Source organism: Callorhinchus milii, unplaced genomic scaffold (genome assembly GCF_018977255.1).
Source record: "Callorhinchus milii isolate IMCB2004 unplaced genomic scaffold, IMCB_Cmil_1.0 Scaffold15, whole genome shotgun sequence".
Lineage (NCBI taxonomy): Eukaryota > Metazoa > Chordata > Chondrichthyes > Chimaeriformes > Callorhinchidae > Callorhinchus > Callorhinchus milii.
The window spans coordinates 17201370-17215985 of NW_024704756.1; the positions used below are offsets into that span (position 1 = coordinate 17201370).

The 14616-nt window shown below is 51.3% G+C and overlaps 2 protein-coding genes across 5 annotated transcripts; both read left to right on the plus strand.

Annotated features, from left to right (window-relative positions):
- Positions 1-931: 931 nt before the first annotated feature.
- Positions 932-9174, plus strand: LOC103179184. Its single transcript, XM_007894318.2, has 8 exons — positions 932-998; positions 1076-1152; positions 2338-5955; positions 6395-6545; positions 6994-7134; positions 7494-7606; positions 8022-8064; positions 8579-9174. Exons 3-8 carry the CDS (start codon positions 2344-2346, stop codon positions 8740-8742), a joined length of 4224 nt encoding a protein of 1407 aa, XP_007892509.2. The 5' UTR covers positions 932-998; positions 1076-1152; positions 2338-2343; the 3' UTR covers positions 8743-9174.
- Positions 9175-9794: 620 nt separating this feature from the next.
- Positions 9795-13513, plus strand: steep1 (STING1 ER exit protein 1). 4 transcript variants are annotated; one of them, XM_042340698.1, is made up of 7 exons: positions 9795-9815; positions 11117-11234; positions 11957-11998; positions 12350-12488; positions 12700-12789; positions 13037-13129; positions 13343-13513. In XM_042340698.1, exons 2-7 carry the CDS (start codon positions 11140-11142, stop codon positions 13403-13405), a joined length of 522 nt encoding a protein of 173 aa, XP_042196632.1. In that variant the 5' UTR covers positions 9795-9815; positions 11117-11139; the 3' UTR covers positions 13406-13513. The 4 variants fall into 4 exon arrangements, with proteins under 4 accessions (XP_042196632.1, XP_042196633.1, XP_042196631.1 ...); XM_042340699.1 differs by lacking the exon at positions 9795-9815 and adding an exon at positions 9857-9871; XM_042340697.1 differs by lacking the exon at positions 9795-9815 and adding an exon at positions 9980-9999.
- The last annotated feature ends 1103 nt before the right edge of the window (positions 13514-14616 follow it).

Below are 14616 nucleotides of genomic sequence, written 5' to 3' on the forward strand. Positions count from 1 at the left end.
AACAGCCATGGCTGATCTATCTGAAGGATTGTTGGCCAGGACATCAAGAGAGACTCCCACTGTGAAAGTCACAGACAGGACATCAGTTTAAGATCTTCCCAAGGCTGACATCTCTGACATGTGTAACATACAGAAAGTGACATGATCTTTCTTCTCCTTATCTCTGTCTGTTCTCCATTCCCCCTCTCTGATCTGTCTCTTTCTTTCTTGCTCTCACTCTGATCTCTTTCTATCACTCTCTTTCTTTAATCTCTCTCTCCCTCCCTCTCAGCCGCACTCTCATTTTCATTCCCTGTCACTCCCCCTCTCTCTGATCACTCTATTACAGTGTTCACTCTAATGGGACACTGTTGTGCGCAATTGGCTGCCGTGTTTTGCCCACAAAATATACAATTTACGGTGTATCCGGTGAAGCGCTTTGAGACGTCTGAAAGACGTGATAAGGCGCTCCATCAAATGCAATGATGATTATTATTTCTCTCATAATCTGTATTACGTTCTCCCGACGTGAAAGGCGCTATACAAATGCAATTTTGTATTGTATCACTCCCTCTCTATCCCTCTTATCTTCCTCCTTCGCTCTGTCTGTGTGTCTGTCTGTCTGATCTTCCTCCTTCGCTCTGTCTGTCTGATCTTCCTCTGTCTGTCTGTCTGATCTTCCTCTGTCTGTCTGTCTGTCTGTGTGTGTGACTCATTCACTCACTCACTCACTCCGATAGAAATTGAAACATAACAAGTTCTGTGACTCGCTCTGCTATTGGCTCTCCTCACTGACCGCCCAGTGCCGGGCCCGCACCCTGAATACCCAGTGCGCCGGCGAGGCAGGGGCATGGCGGCAGCTAACACATCCAGGTTCCCGGGCGATTAGCGCCTCGCCCGCTTGTGGGACCAATCACCGACTCACTCACAGCGGCCATAAAGCTCCGGGAAGGTCCGCTCCCACAGCTCTCTCTCTCACACACACAGGGGGAGGCTCAGACCGACACACGGGGAGTGAGGTGAGCGGCTCAGTCACGTTTAGAAAGTTTTTTTTTTAAAAAAAGAGGTGATTTAATCAGCTTTGCATTTGTTACAGCGCCTTATCACGTGGTGGCAGCGTCTGAAAGCGCTTCCCCGGAGTGAGTGCAGAGGGACCGGGTGGCTGACCGGCTGGTAAGTCTTATTCATGATTTTGTGCTGTGCCATTCTCTGCAATGACATTTTGCTGCTGGTGCTGAGAGTCTACTACTAATTTTTTTTGCAAGAAAGTTTTAATCTTTAAGCAAAAACAATGTAGTTGCTCTGCTTGACTAGAAAGTTGCTGGTGAGGGTTACAGGGAGGGGTGTGATAATAGCACTGGCTCATGCAGGCTGAGGGGAAACCAGGATCTCCCCATAAATAATAATAATCCTTGCATTTGATATAGTGCCCTATGTCTCCAAAAGTGCTTCACAGAATATACTGTAAAGCCAATTGACTGTATTTTGTGGGTGAAATCTGTGCCAATTGTGTACAGCGGTGTCCCACAAAGTCCTGGATAGAGTGATCACATTTTTTTAAGGGATTATTACCCTGGAAAAGTGATCTCACACACACACACACACACACACAGTTTGAGGCTGGGGAATTATGACCAGAGGAGAGCGAGCTCAGAATGTGAAGGATTAAAAGCCAAGGAATGCATGTGATGCAACCCAGGAGGCATTTAACCACCAATTTGCTGGATGGGAGCAAAACAATAGCTTAAAGTTATTAGTGACTTCTTGAACATTAAGGTGTCTGTCTTAAACTTAAGCAGCAATTGGTTGTTGCAATTCACCTACAACGTATACAGTCAATTCACTTTACAGTATGTTTTGTGAAGTGCTTTGAGATGTCTTGAAGATGTGATAAGATGCTATATCGAATGCAGGATTATATTATAAGAGGTCACAGAGGTAGGTTGGAGCAAGGCTGTGGAGGGCTTTCAATGTGAAACAGCTGTGCGGCTTGTTAACCTGATGTTAAATTGCTGCCAGGAATCGTTGGCTTTGATTTTGAATCTTATCTGATAATTTAGTTAAAGTCTGCAGTGTTGAGATCACCATTGTCCAGTGCAAATGTAGATCAAGGCCGCATTTCCCACAGCCAGATTTTCATACAGATTGTCTGTCTGTCCGCCTGTCACTCAACCTGGGATGGAAATGATTTAGTGTGGAGACAACTGGTCCTGGTTTTCCCTGAGCAAGGATGGGTGGGGGGGAGGATAATTAATATTAATCCTTGTGGTTGATATAGCGCCTTGTCACTTCGTCGAGACAGATGGTTTTGCTCATCACAGAGTTGGCCTCACTTTTGGTTATTTTTATATTGACCAGGAAACCATGAGCTTCACCGAGAACAGAGGGAGTACCATGAGATCGTCCCGGCCCGGCCCAACCCTGGCCACTAGGATCCTGTCTGGTGCCTCCACGGGCAGGAGATCTGGCAAAGTAACGGCCGGGTTCCGGCCACCGCTGAAGGATGCTAGGAACGTGTTGCAAAGTAGCTCACGTAAGGTGTCGTCCACACCCGGGAAGCAGGTGGCAAACGGTTGTGCCTTGAAATCGGTCAGGAACCCAGCAGCAAAACTCCCCGGTGTGTGTGCCGCCAAGACTCGGCGATTCAGCACCAGCTCCATCGCCAGGAATTCAGTCAGAATTGATGATGGTAGGAGGGAGAGGAAACGATCATTGCTCTTGTGCTCAGCAGAGAGCCCACTGAACGCAACGTACAACCTGTCAGCTTCTGACACTGACGCCATGGGAGCTCAGCGAGAGGCGGGAGTGGAAGGCAAGGAGGTGAATGGCGTACCGCACGGCTTACCAGACATTCTGAGACCCGCCAGTGGTGTTGTCCACAGAGATACACAGAAACCATCAGCCCCTGTGCCATCCCCCATCACCGTGGCTGTCACTGACCCCAAGGACCCAGCGTCCTTGTTGACCTGTGCTGTTGCCGCAGAGTGTCTGAGTATTGCAGTGGAACTGAGCAGCAGGTGTAAGCTGCCTCTTGCTGATCCGTTTGGTCCGGTAATGCCAAGCTCCGATGTTTCCGTCATTATCGATGAACCCGTTCCGTCTGACTGCTCAATGGCTTCCTTGTCTGAGACCTTGCCAGTAGACATGTCTCTACAGTATGCCTGCGCTCCGAGTTTGGACGAGGGCTTGAAAATGCCAGCTTTGAATCTTCAATATCCTTGGTTAACTTCCACAAAAGCTGGAGATCAGACTGGAGAGCACAGTCATTTTGGGAATGGAAATATCACTGTGAATCTGGACTCTGTGTCTTTCGGCAGATCCTTTTCCTGTTCTGACAACCTGATCCACCTGAATGATAGTTTCTTCAATAAAACCTTTGACATGGCACCGGAGGCGATCAGTGACCTGAGCAAAATGAAACTCGTTCAGGTGAGTAAAGGCACGACATTGAGCCACCGTGAAGAGATTGCAACTGATGCCGCCAAAGGTGGAGGTAGCTCTGGTGATGTCTTCAGGATTACTCCTGTGCCACATTGCAAACCTCCTCCATCCGCAGAAGATCTGACTGAATGTAATGAAACCCAAACCGTGCCAAGTGATGACATAAATAAGACCTTTGATGCACACAAACAGTCTGGAGATAACCTGAACAAGTTCACCACTCTGTCTTTCTGTCCACTGGACCTCATTCAATTGAATAAAATAATTGTGTTGAATGACCCTGAAGATGTCTCAGAACATGAAGATAATGCTAGAAATGACTCGAATGTAGCCATTTTGAGCAACTCCAAATGCCCATCTGTGGAAGACTTAACCGTGTGTAACGAAGCTCCACTGGGTGATTGTGTAGGCAAATTGTTGGAGACACTCGAGAAGGCAGACCGATCTCGAGATGACCTCACCAGGACGAGCACTGTGTCAGCCTATGCTTCAGGACATGAAGATAATGCTGGAAGTCTCAGTGAAGATTTGTCAAGCTACAAGTCTCCATCCACAGATACCCTGATGGTGTCTAATGGAATCCCATTGAATGATCTCATTGATAAAACATTTGAGGCAGTCAGACAAGAAGACCAGGCCTCCGATGACCTCAACAAGACCACCATTCTGTCTGCCTGCCTTGCGGACTTGATGGAGGTGAATGAAGGCGTGGCACTGAGTGACAGTAAAGAGATGGCAGCTCATTGCCCAGAAGATAAATATGATCCTGAGACAACCAAGTGCGAGTCGTCTCCAACTGTAGAGTCGCTGGTGTGTCATGGAACCGTATTGCGTGATCAGAGAGATGAGATCTTTCCTGCATCTCATCAAGGCTATGGAGATGACCTGACCAAGACCATCACGTTATCCTGCCCAGGAGATCACGTTGAGGGAAATAAAAGCCGAACCTTGAGTGACCCTAAAGGCGCCTCAAGAAGCGAAGATCACCTTAGAGACAACTTGAAGACTGTCAACTTGTCAATCTGTGAGTCTCTGTTTGTAGACGGCTTGATGGTGTGTAAGGAAACCGCACTGAGGGATCACATTAATAAAACCTTTGAGGCAGCCAGACAAGAAGACCAGGCTGGAGATGACCTCAACAAGACCACCATTCTATCTGCCTGCCCTGAAGACCTCCTAGAGGGAAATGGAAGTGTGACGGTGGAGGATCCTAAACGTGTGTCTGATTCTAAACGTGTGTCTAAGTGTGAAGAACATTCTGGAATTAACTTCCAAACCACAAACGTGTCCATTTGTGAGCATCGCTCTCCAAACCCCATGACGGTGTGTACTGGAGATGACCTGAACAACACCAGCACTGTGCTGTCCTGCCCCAGGGACATCCTGCAGATAAACCAAGGCCTGGCCCTGAGTGATGATGAAAATGATAAAGAACTTGCTGCTTGTTCTGCTAGCTGCCTGGAGACTGACATTAACAAGCCCTTTCCATCCATTGACCTGATGGTGTGCAACAAAACGGTGCCGAGTGACCTTGTTGACACGACTGATGTGTCCAGGACAGGCCAGGCTGAGGGGGAACTTGGCACTTTGCCCCATTGCAAATCCCCTTCAAGTGACTTGGTCCAGCCGAGGGGATCCAGCCCACAGATGCTCAATAAAGGGGCTACAAATAGCCCCAGATGTGAAGACCTTTCTGCGGATGGTGGAACGGAAGTAATGGACAAAAGCCATGGTCCAAATAAAAGCTCAAACTTTCTCAACCTGATGACCCTCAATCTGACAAAGGATATTGTCTCTGAATGTCCCAAAAACGGGCCAGGTGGGTTAACCACTTCGGAACCAAAGGCTTGGTGCGCAGGTGACTTGAGCTGTTTGGTCGATCAGCTTTCAGAGCTGAGCACTAAGGTGGAGAGCGTTTGTGTGAAAGATTTACACAATGAGGAACTGAATTGCTTTGAGAAGGGGAAAACGTTTCACGACCATACCGTGACTTCAGAATGGATCCCCTGCTTTATGTCTACCCCACTACCTGTTGCAGTGAAGGGAAATTTCACACAAGCTGAGCGGGTGGATTGTACCTTCCACTTTTCCCCCTCCTCCCTCCACCAGTGCCCCGATGACCGAATGAAAACCAAAGATGAGCTGAGAAAGACTAGCACTTTAGTGACTGAAAGTACAAGTTGTGGCGAAGGTGGACCTCTGGTTGCGAGTCGCAAAGCCCTGCCGAAGCCGAGCGGGAGATGGCACAAAGCAGTAGCTGCCAGCACCTTGATTGAACCTGCACATCCTGGAGCCAGAAGGAAAAACCTAATGCCAACTGCCATCTCCACCGGCGCTCAGCGAGGACTGGGAAAGACTCTAGTGCTTCCCGCTTGGAAGCTGGGCACAGCATCCATGGGAGGAGAGAGGGCCTTGCTTGGTGTCCCAAAGCCATGCCTGCTCTCTGGGAAGCGGAGTTCAGCTGTAGTCGGAAACGGGAGGGAAGCTGCCAACAGCAGGACTTCTACATCTCACCGCCTCTCTGTAAGCTCGGAGGTAAGTAAATGTTTATAGTCTCTCCTTTTCCAGTCCCTCCTGTACTTCCTAACTTGCTTATTAGCAATAATAATCCCTGCATTTGATATTGCGCCTTATCACGTTGTCGAGATATAGTGTAAATTGAATTGACTGTATATTTGTGGGCGTAATGCAGCAGCCAATTGCGCACATTAGTGTCCCACAAACAGTCGTGGATTGAGTGCCCAAATTTTTTTAAAAGGATTTTTACCCCTAGAAAAGCAATCCACCAATCAACTAACAAGCGGGTTCCTACTTACTGCTAGGAAAACCGAGGCGTGCGTAGTAAGGAAACTTGAACAACATTTCGCCCTCCCTGGGAATCGAACCCTAGTCCTCTCGCTTGAGAGGAGATTGTTCTAACCACTGAGCTATAGGACTTCACTGTAGTTTGACTCTCGATTGTCTCCTGTTACAGGTGTTGTCCTCTGGAGTGAGACCTCTCGCAGCTATGTCCAGCCAGCCACGCAGTAAGATTCCGGGAATGAAGATACAAGTTTTACAAAGACTGAAATTATCCGAGGCCCCGGCAACCAGCCAGTGCAAGCCAGCTGGCTCCTCACATGCGGGTAAGTGGGGGCTCCGGGAACCGGTGGCGGGAGAGGTAAGGGTCTGGAGTGAACTGGCCAAAGGTCTAAGATGGATGGTAAAAACGCACTAAACTCCTGTTAATCTGTTTGTTCCACTTCCGTGTGGCCCCTGGATTGACAGGTGAAAGGAGCGAGCGATTACCTTTATGGACTCCTGCATTCTCTCCCGATAGCCTACAACAACTTGCGTTTGTATACTGCCCCACATGCAGGATAGCGTCCTTGAGCGCAGAGCCTATTGAGCACAGTGCACTTCCCCACCTACTCGCTCTTCCCTCTAGAATAAGAGCTTCAAAGAAAAAGTGGCAAAAGAAAAAGTCTAGAGACCCTTCACGTTCTCCCAAAAGACCTCCCACCCTCACCTCACCATCTATACCTGCCCCTCTCCCAGTGCTGGCTCCAGCCTCACCCTCTGTTTCATCCTCAGGACACCATGTTTCGAGCGCCGATGACCACAAACCTCAGCTCCTGCCCCCAAGGAGTGCGATGCTGGAGCTCAAACGCCCAGGGTGTATGCTGGAGCCTCGAAGGAGACCAATCACCTCCCCCAAGAGATCGAAGCTGGCGGGTACGGTCATCAGCTGTGAACATGACCCCGGGGGCGGTGGGGCTGCAGTCCAGGGAGTAACGCTGGGTTTTGGGGGTGGGTGCTCTACCCGTGCCATTGGTGGATGTCAGGGTTAGTGGGGAATAGAGTGGGTGTTGTGTGTTGGGATCAACAGTGGAAGGGGGAGGAGGGGATTTGTGTTTGGATCTGCTGGGGAGGAGAGGGGAATTGCGTAAGGGTTTGATGGGGGTGGGGAGTGAGGCAGTGGGGTGTGTGTTGGGGTCTGACCAGTGGGGGAAGGGGTGTTTGTATTGGGATGTGCAGGGGATGTGGGTGGCAGATTGTCCACTGGCTGACACACTCGGTTGCTTCTGTTCTAGGAGAAGTGAAAGCAATTGAGACCAAACCAGTCTCACTGTTGATATCTGGGCAGAAGGCCAAAACACAGGGAGCCTGTTTTCCAGGAGGCTCTTCAGAACTGAACGTTGATCAGGTATGAAACAAGTATCTCCCCCTCAACCCCCCGGACCCCAACACACACACTTTCTGGGGGTTTTAAACTCTTAAAGTTCTTGTCAGATGGAGAAGCCAAACGGAACCCAGACCTGCATTGACCAGATCAGTTCACGGACAGATATGCCTCCCTCGCTATAAGTCTGCCGTTCACTTTTTTTTTTTGCCCCTTTATCATTCTTTCCCTTCCCCCTGGGTGGATTGGGGTGGATTTGATCCTGTATCGAGCTTTTCAAGGAAATTATTATGTCAGTTTCTCCCCTGACCCCGGCTGTCATCTCTGCCAAGTCCTGTACAAAGCTCTAACCTCAATGGGCAGCGTTCAGGATCTCTGGTCTCTCCAGTACTTCGTGCCATTTCTCTGCTCTAATTTATCTGATGTTTTGCCTTCGCAGAATAAAAACCTGGAGAACGTCAAACCCGAAGAACTTGGCCCAAGTAAGCCTTTACTTTATTGTTGCACAAAATGAGAGGGCGAGAGTGTGAGCATAGTCCTGTAGCTCAGGGGTGAGAGCACTCGCCTTGCAAGCGAGACACCTGGGTTCAATTCCAGGCAGGGCGAGACCTTGGGCAAGTTTCCTTACTCCACACACAGCCTCATAATAATCCCTCCAAAACAATAATAAATTGGTCATTTTCAATCTACGGCTGCTTGTGGGACGCTGTTGCGCGCAATTGGCTGCCGCTTTTCACCCACAAATATACAGTCAATTCACTTTACAGCATATTCTGTGAAGCGCTTTCAGATGTCGAGAAGACGTGAAAAGCGCTATATCAAATGCAAGGATTATTATTATTATAGTCAATGGGAACTGATGAATAGGAATGATGAGATTGAGAGCTTGTATCTCGCCTGCCCTGCAGGGGCCTGAGGGATCTGTGGGTCCTGCCTTGTTGACGTGTGCTACGGATCCTCTGATTGAAGGCTGAACGAGCTGCTCCTTTGTTTCAGGAACGTCTGGCCCTGTCCAGCATCTGATGCAGGAAAATGCGGCCCTGAAGCAGGAGAACGCTGCCCTCCGCCAGCAGCAGACACAGTGCTGCACACACCTGGAGACCATCGCAGCCCTGTGCTCCCGGATAGCAGCTCTCGAGGGGGAGATAGCCTCCCCCTAGCCCCCCAGGCTAAGAACCACTCCCTCACTGGCTCTCCTCGCCCCACATTCCCTATATTGTCCAGACGAGAGTTTGATCCTGTTCCCGCATCGCTCAGCCCTCACCGTGTCAGAACCCGCTATTTATGGTCTTGTCTGTCTATTTTATTTAAAGTTCTATTTAAAAAGCTGCTAACTGGTATTAATCTCTGAATGGCTCTCGCGTGTACTGCGTTGAGGCGTGTGTGTCTGTGTGTGTGATTGTTTTTAGGGGAGGGAAATTGTCTGTTTATAATCTTCCTCTGTGTCAGAAAGTGCTTCAGGCTGCTGAACTTTTATCTAACGGTACTGAGTGCAGATTTACCACCGACGCGATTTTACTCTGATTAAGCTCCGCTGATGTTCTCGTGTGCGTGCTTTTATAAGATTTCTGAATAAAGTCTTTTTAATATTCCACTGTTTCCCTGTAATCTGTCCGGCAATGTGTTGTTTCCCTGCCACGTTTACTTTGGCCACATTATCCTCTCTACAATATTGCACGGAAGAACTTGCTTTACACGTACCACCGGTAACGTCTCTGAGCGCCTCCTAAGTTTTCACGGTTTAAGCAAAGGCACTGCTTCGTGAGTAGATGGTCTCTGTACGTTACCGTGAGGTGAGTGAGGCCTCCAGCGCGCCAATGGCACAATGCGGCGCTCCGCACGCCTCGGTTTACCCGGCAATAAGTAGGAACAGGTTGTTAGCCGATTGGCGGATCACTTTTCCATGGATAATAATCCCTTCATTTTTTTTAAAAAAAAAGAAATTGGTCACCTCAACCCACGGCTGTTTGCGGGGACGCTGCTCTGGGCACGATTGGCTGCCGTGTTTCGCCCACAAAACATAGTCACTACACTTTACGGTCTATTCTGTGAGGCGCTTTGAGACGCCTCGAAAACCCGATGAGAGCCGCTGCACCAAATGCCAGGATTATTATTTAGTGTCTGACTTTGCGCTGCTCCTCACATAATTCACAGTCACTACACTTTACACTGAATCCTGTAACTGCACTTTACATCTGCAAAGGACTATTATTGTGGTTATTCCGGTGACTGAGTGAGTGTGAGGCAGTGAGAGTGTGTGTGTCTGTCTGTGAGTGTGTGAGTGTGACAGTGAGTGTGTGTGTCTGTCTGTGACTGTGTGAGTGTGACAGTGAGTGTGTGTGACAGTCAGTGAGTGTGTGTGTGAGTGTGAGTCTGTGAGAGTGTGTGTGTCTGTCTGTGAGTGTGAGAGTGTGACAGTGAGTGTGTGTGTCTGTCTGTGACTGAGTGTGAGAGTGTGACAGTGAATGTGTGTGACAGTCAGTGAGTGTGTGTGTGTGTGTGAGTCAGTGCCGTGTGTAGAGTCTCCCACACCCGCTGCCGCCCGCAGGTGTCATTCCAGCCGGGGCTGTGTGAGCGGGAGGTCGGGGCTGTGTGAGGCCGGGGCCGGGGGGTGTGGGTGGGAGGCCGGGGCTGTGTGAGGCCGGGGCCGGGGGGGTGTGGGTGGGAGGCCGGGGCTGTGTGAGCGGAAGCCGGGGCCGGGCGGTGTAAGGCCGGGGCGGTGTGAGGCCGGGGCCGGGCAGTGTGGGGCCGGGGCCGGGCGGTGTGAGGGGGGGGTCGGGGCGGTGTGAGCGGGAGGCCGGGGCCGGGCGGTGTGAGGCCGGGGCGGGGCGGTGTAAGGCCGGGGCCGGGCGGTGTGAGCGGGAGGCCGGGGGGGCCGGGCAGTGTAAGGCCGGGGGCGGGGCGGTGTGAGGCCGGGGCCGGGCGGTGTGAGGTCGGGGCCTGGCGGTGTGAGCGGGGGGTCGGGGCGGCGCGATGCCGAAGGTGGTATCGCGGAGTGTGGTTTGCTCGGACACTCGGGACCGGGAGGAGTACGACGACGGCGAGAAGCCGCTGCACGTGTATTACTGTCTGTGCGGTCAGATGGTGCTGGTGCTCGGTAAGGAGAGGCCGAGCGGGCCCGAGCCTCGGGCTCCAGTACGACCTCCCCCGGGGGAGGAGCGCCCCCCCCCCCCCCCCCCGGGCCCTGGGGCTGAGGGGCTGCTCTGAGCTCAGCGGAGAGAGAGAGCGAGAGAGAGAGAGCGCTGTAATGATATCACAGTCCAGACGTCTCAAAGCGCTTCACGGAATATACCGTAAAGTGTAGTGACTGTGTGTTTTGTGGGTGAAACACGGATTGTCGGAGAGGCCGTCCGTCAGGACCTGACGCGTTGATCCCCGAGAGTCTGCGGCTCCGTCGGGGAAAGGGACGGGAGTTTGCCTCCCGAGGCGCTGTGTGGATGCGAGTTGTTGTTGTTGTTGTTGCTGTGCGCCTCCTGTGACTGACGGCGAACCCCCCCCTCCCCTCTCCCCCCCCCACCCCCCCCGACCTTTCAGATTGTCACCTGGAGAAGCTGCCCATGAGACCCCAGGACCGCGCGCGCGTCATCGACGCCTCCAAACACGCTCACAAGTTCTGCAACATTGAGGAAGATGAGAGCGTGTACCTTCGGAGGTGAGGGTCCTGTTTCCTGGGGGTGGGGGGAGAGACGTGGGGCATTCATTGGGAGGGGGCTCTGGTGCAAGACTTGGGGTGGGGGTTCCTGCAAATGCGTGCTCCAGCTTGGGGCTCGAGCCCGCTCAGATCGGGGGCAGCGCCGCTGCCCCTCTCTTTCCCATTCCCACGCCTTACACGTCAACACCGCTGTTCACAAATCGCCCGCTCCTTACTCCATGTGTCGCTCATCGGCTTCTCCGTCTGGTCGAGAGATTGGAAACTGATTGAAGCCGTCCAAAGCCGTTTCAGTCAGGACTCTCTCTCTCTCGCACACACACACACACACGTATTATCTGCAGTTCAGGTGGTTGGGGTGCCATCATTGAATAAGTTCAGTTGAATAAGTTCTGTATCAATAAATTAAGTTCTCCAGCGCAGCGTTCACTGGGGGTGGCGGGGAGAGCGCAGTATTGTCAGGGATGCCGTCCTTCGGATGAACGTTAACCCGAGCTCCCGTCTGCAGGGGGACATGGCTATTTGTGGGATCGCGCTGTGTGCACATTGGCAGCCACATTTGCCTATACAATACAGAGTCACTGGACGTTCACAAAGAGTATGATTGAATTTGATGCAGAAACAGCTCTACGCTGAGACTGTGCACTGAGATGTTCAGCAATATGCAGAGGTGTGAGTAATCAAAGTGAGAATTTCTCCCCTTTTTATTTTCCCTGCATCTTCAGGGCAGCGGGGATAGAGAGACAATTCAGGAAAAAGTGTGGAAAGTAAGTACTTTATTACCAATTTGTTTTTGTACACATACACATCCTGACACAAACACACGCACAAACAGGCGCGCACATACACAGACTCACACACTGACACACATAAACACTGACAGACACACACCTGCACAAACATACACACTGAAAATAAATACAATTGTAGCTTGGAATGCGCATGAAATTGTATTTAAGAACTGCAGAAAAAACAACTTCCAAGTTCAGACTGGAGTTAAGAATTTTCCATAATTTTGTGAGATTTTACATTTTAATACAAAGCAATCGTAGAGACGAGGTGGGATTTGTTTTGCATTTCTGCACTGACTGTTTGATTCCCCCCTCCCCTCCACGTAGGTGCGCACTCCTCCTTTTCTACCAGCACCAGCAGAAGAATACCCCAGTCACCTTCATCGTGGATGGAGCTCTAGTGAAGTTCGGCCAAGGTTTCGGCACCACCAACATCTACAGCCAGAAGCAGGAGCCCCCGAAGAAGGTAATGTCCTAGCAACGGAGCCAGCATTTTGATATTTCACTCCTCGTCTACCAATTAGCTGCAGAGGGGAGGGGACCTGCCTCGTTATTTTCCCTTTATCGTTTTAAACAGCCGTTCAGTTGCCTGTATGTGCGCGTGTGTGTGTGTGTGCAGTTTTGTTAGTTTAAAACCTTGAAACATCCTTCCTCACAGCTTCTCTCTCTTCCTTCAGGTGATGATGACGAAGAGGACCAAAGACATGGGTAAATTCAGCTCCGTCACCGTCTCCACCATCGACGAGGAGGAGGAAGAGATTGAAGCGGTAAGCTTTACCACGCACGCCCTCCAGAGGGGGGCTTCCATACCAGCGAGGGGCAATCCTGACCCCACCACAATTTAATATTGAGCGCCGAGCAGCTAGATTAATTCTAGACACCGAGTGTTGCAGAAGTTAAAATATTTATTCTCATCGAGTTCGTTAATGTTTGGCCAGACGTACGCACCCATTTAACTGTTTGGCTGGTACCATGGTGAAGTTCTCACTGAGGTTTCTCTTATATGTTTAACAGAGGGAAGTGGCCGATTCCTACGCACAGAATGCCAAGGTGATCGAGAAACAACTGGAACGTAAAGGAATGAGCAAGAAGAGGCTACAGGAGCTGGTAAGTTTGTTCCACTGTCACTCATACCCGCAGTCAACTCTCCACTGCTCCCAGCTCACACCTGGAATGATAGTGGTGTGTGCATGCACGCGCCCAATGGTGCCTGTGTATATGTTTTCACTCCCTAACGCTAACCCTCCCTTCAACTCATTTCTCTGTCATCATCCAGTGGGTGAGAAGGTATAACTGTGTCTTTGTTTGGTCCTGTGACAGGCGGAGCTGGAGGCTAAGAAGGCCAAGATGAAAGGAACGCTGATTGACAACCAATTCAAGTAACAGCCCCCCCCTCCCGTTACGTGAATCCCATTCCCCAGGGTAGATCTCACCTGCTCGGCTTCACTTTATTTTATGTGCAAGAATAAAAATTATTGCTTTTTGAAAATATTTTTAAATTGAAGCTGCAAAATCCTTTTGTTATTCTCTCCGACGTTCCCAAGTGCTAACCAGTACGCTACGGGACTCCACGGTACATTAGAACTCCAGAGAGGTTAGAACACTGAACCAGAGTGGAGGGCAATGGTTACTGTTGGTGGTGGTGGTGGTGGTGGTGTTTGTGGCCATATCACAGAACACCCAACGATTCCTGGCAAATCTCAGGAAGATTCAAAAACCATGATCGAGTGTACTCGCTTTCTCCTGCGAAACGTGGGGCCACGATTAGTCTCAAGCCAAACAACCCTCAACCCTGCTACTGACATTCCTGCGTGTGGGGACTGTCTCCGAGCTCACGGTGTTGATAATGAAGACGCGGCTGAGCTGGTGGAGGCAGCGTGCTCGTGATCAGCGCTGCTCGCGTGGGATGAAAGGCGTTGGGGGCCGTGCAAACCACTGCCCTCCGCGTCTCGCAATGAACTGCCAGTTTTCTGCCGCTCGGGTTTCGACAACAACGACAACTTGGGTTTACATAGCGCCCTCCACGCCGGGCGGCGCCTCTGAGCGCTTCACAGTAAGGGATCCCGGGACCGTCGGGGTTTAACAATAACATCATCACGTCTTCGAGACGTCTCAAAGCGCTTCGCAGAGTATAAGGCAAAGTGAGGGGCAAAGCCTTCCCCCCCTTTAATCAGAGCACGTGTTGACAGCTGGCTGCAGTGCGCAGGCGCCGCGGGGGGCACGCGGGCAAAACAAACACGGGCTGAGGATCCGCCCAGGCCCCGCCCCTCCTCCGCTCCCATTGGAGCAGCCGCAGCCACGGCAACGGAGTGACAAAGGTCTCTTGCCTCTGAGTGGTTGAAGTCGCTCCCCCCCCCCGAGGTGGATGACGCCCCGCCCCCCTCCCCGGGGTGACTGACAGGCAGCCTCGCCCCGCCCCCACGCTGAGTCCAGCATGGAAACTTAGACACAGACAGAGAGCAGCAGTAAACAAGGCAATAGCGGACTGCCTCGCCACCACTGCAGGGCAGGGCGGGCAGGGCAGGGCAGGGCAGGCAGGGCAGGGCGGGCAGGGCAGGGCAGGGGAGTCACTGGCTTTTTATTTTTGAAGAGAA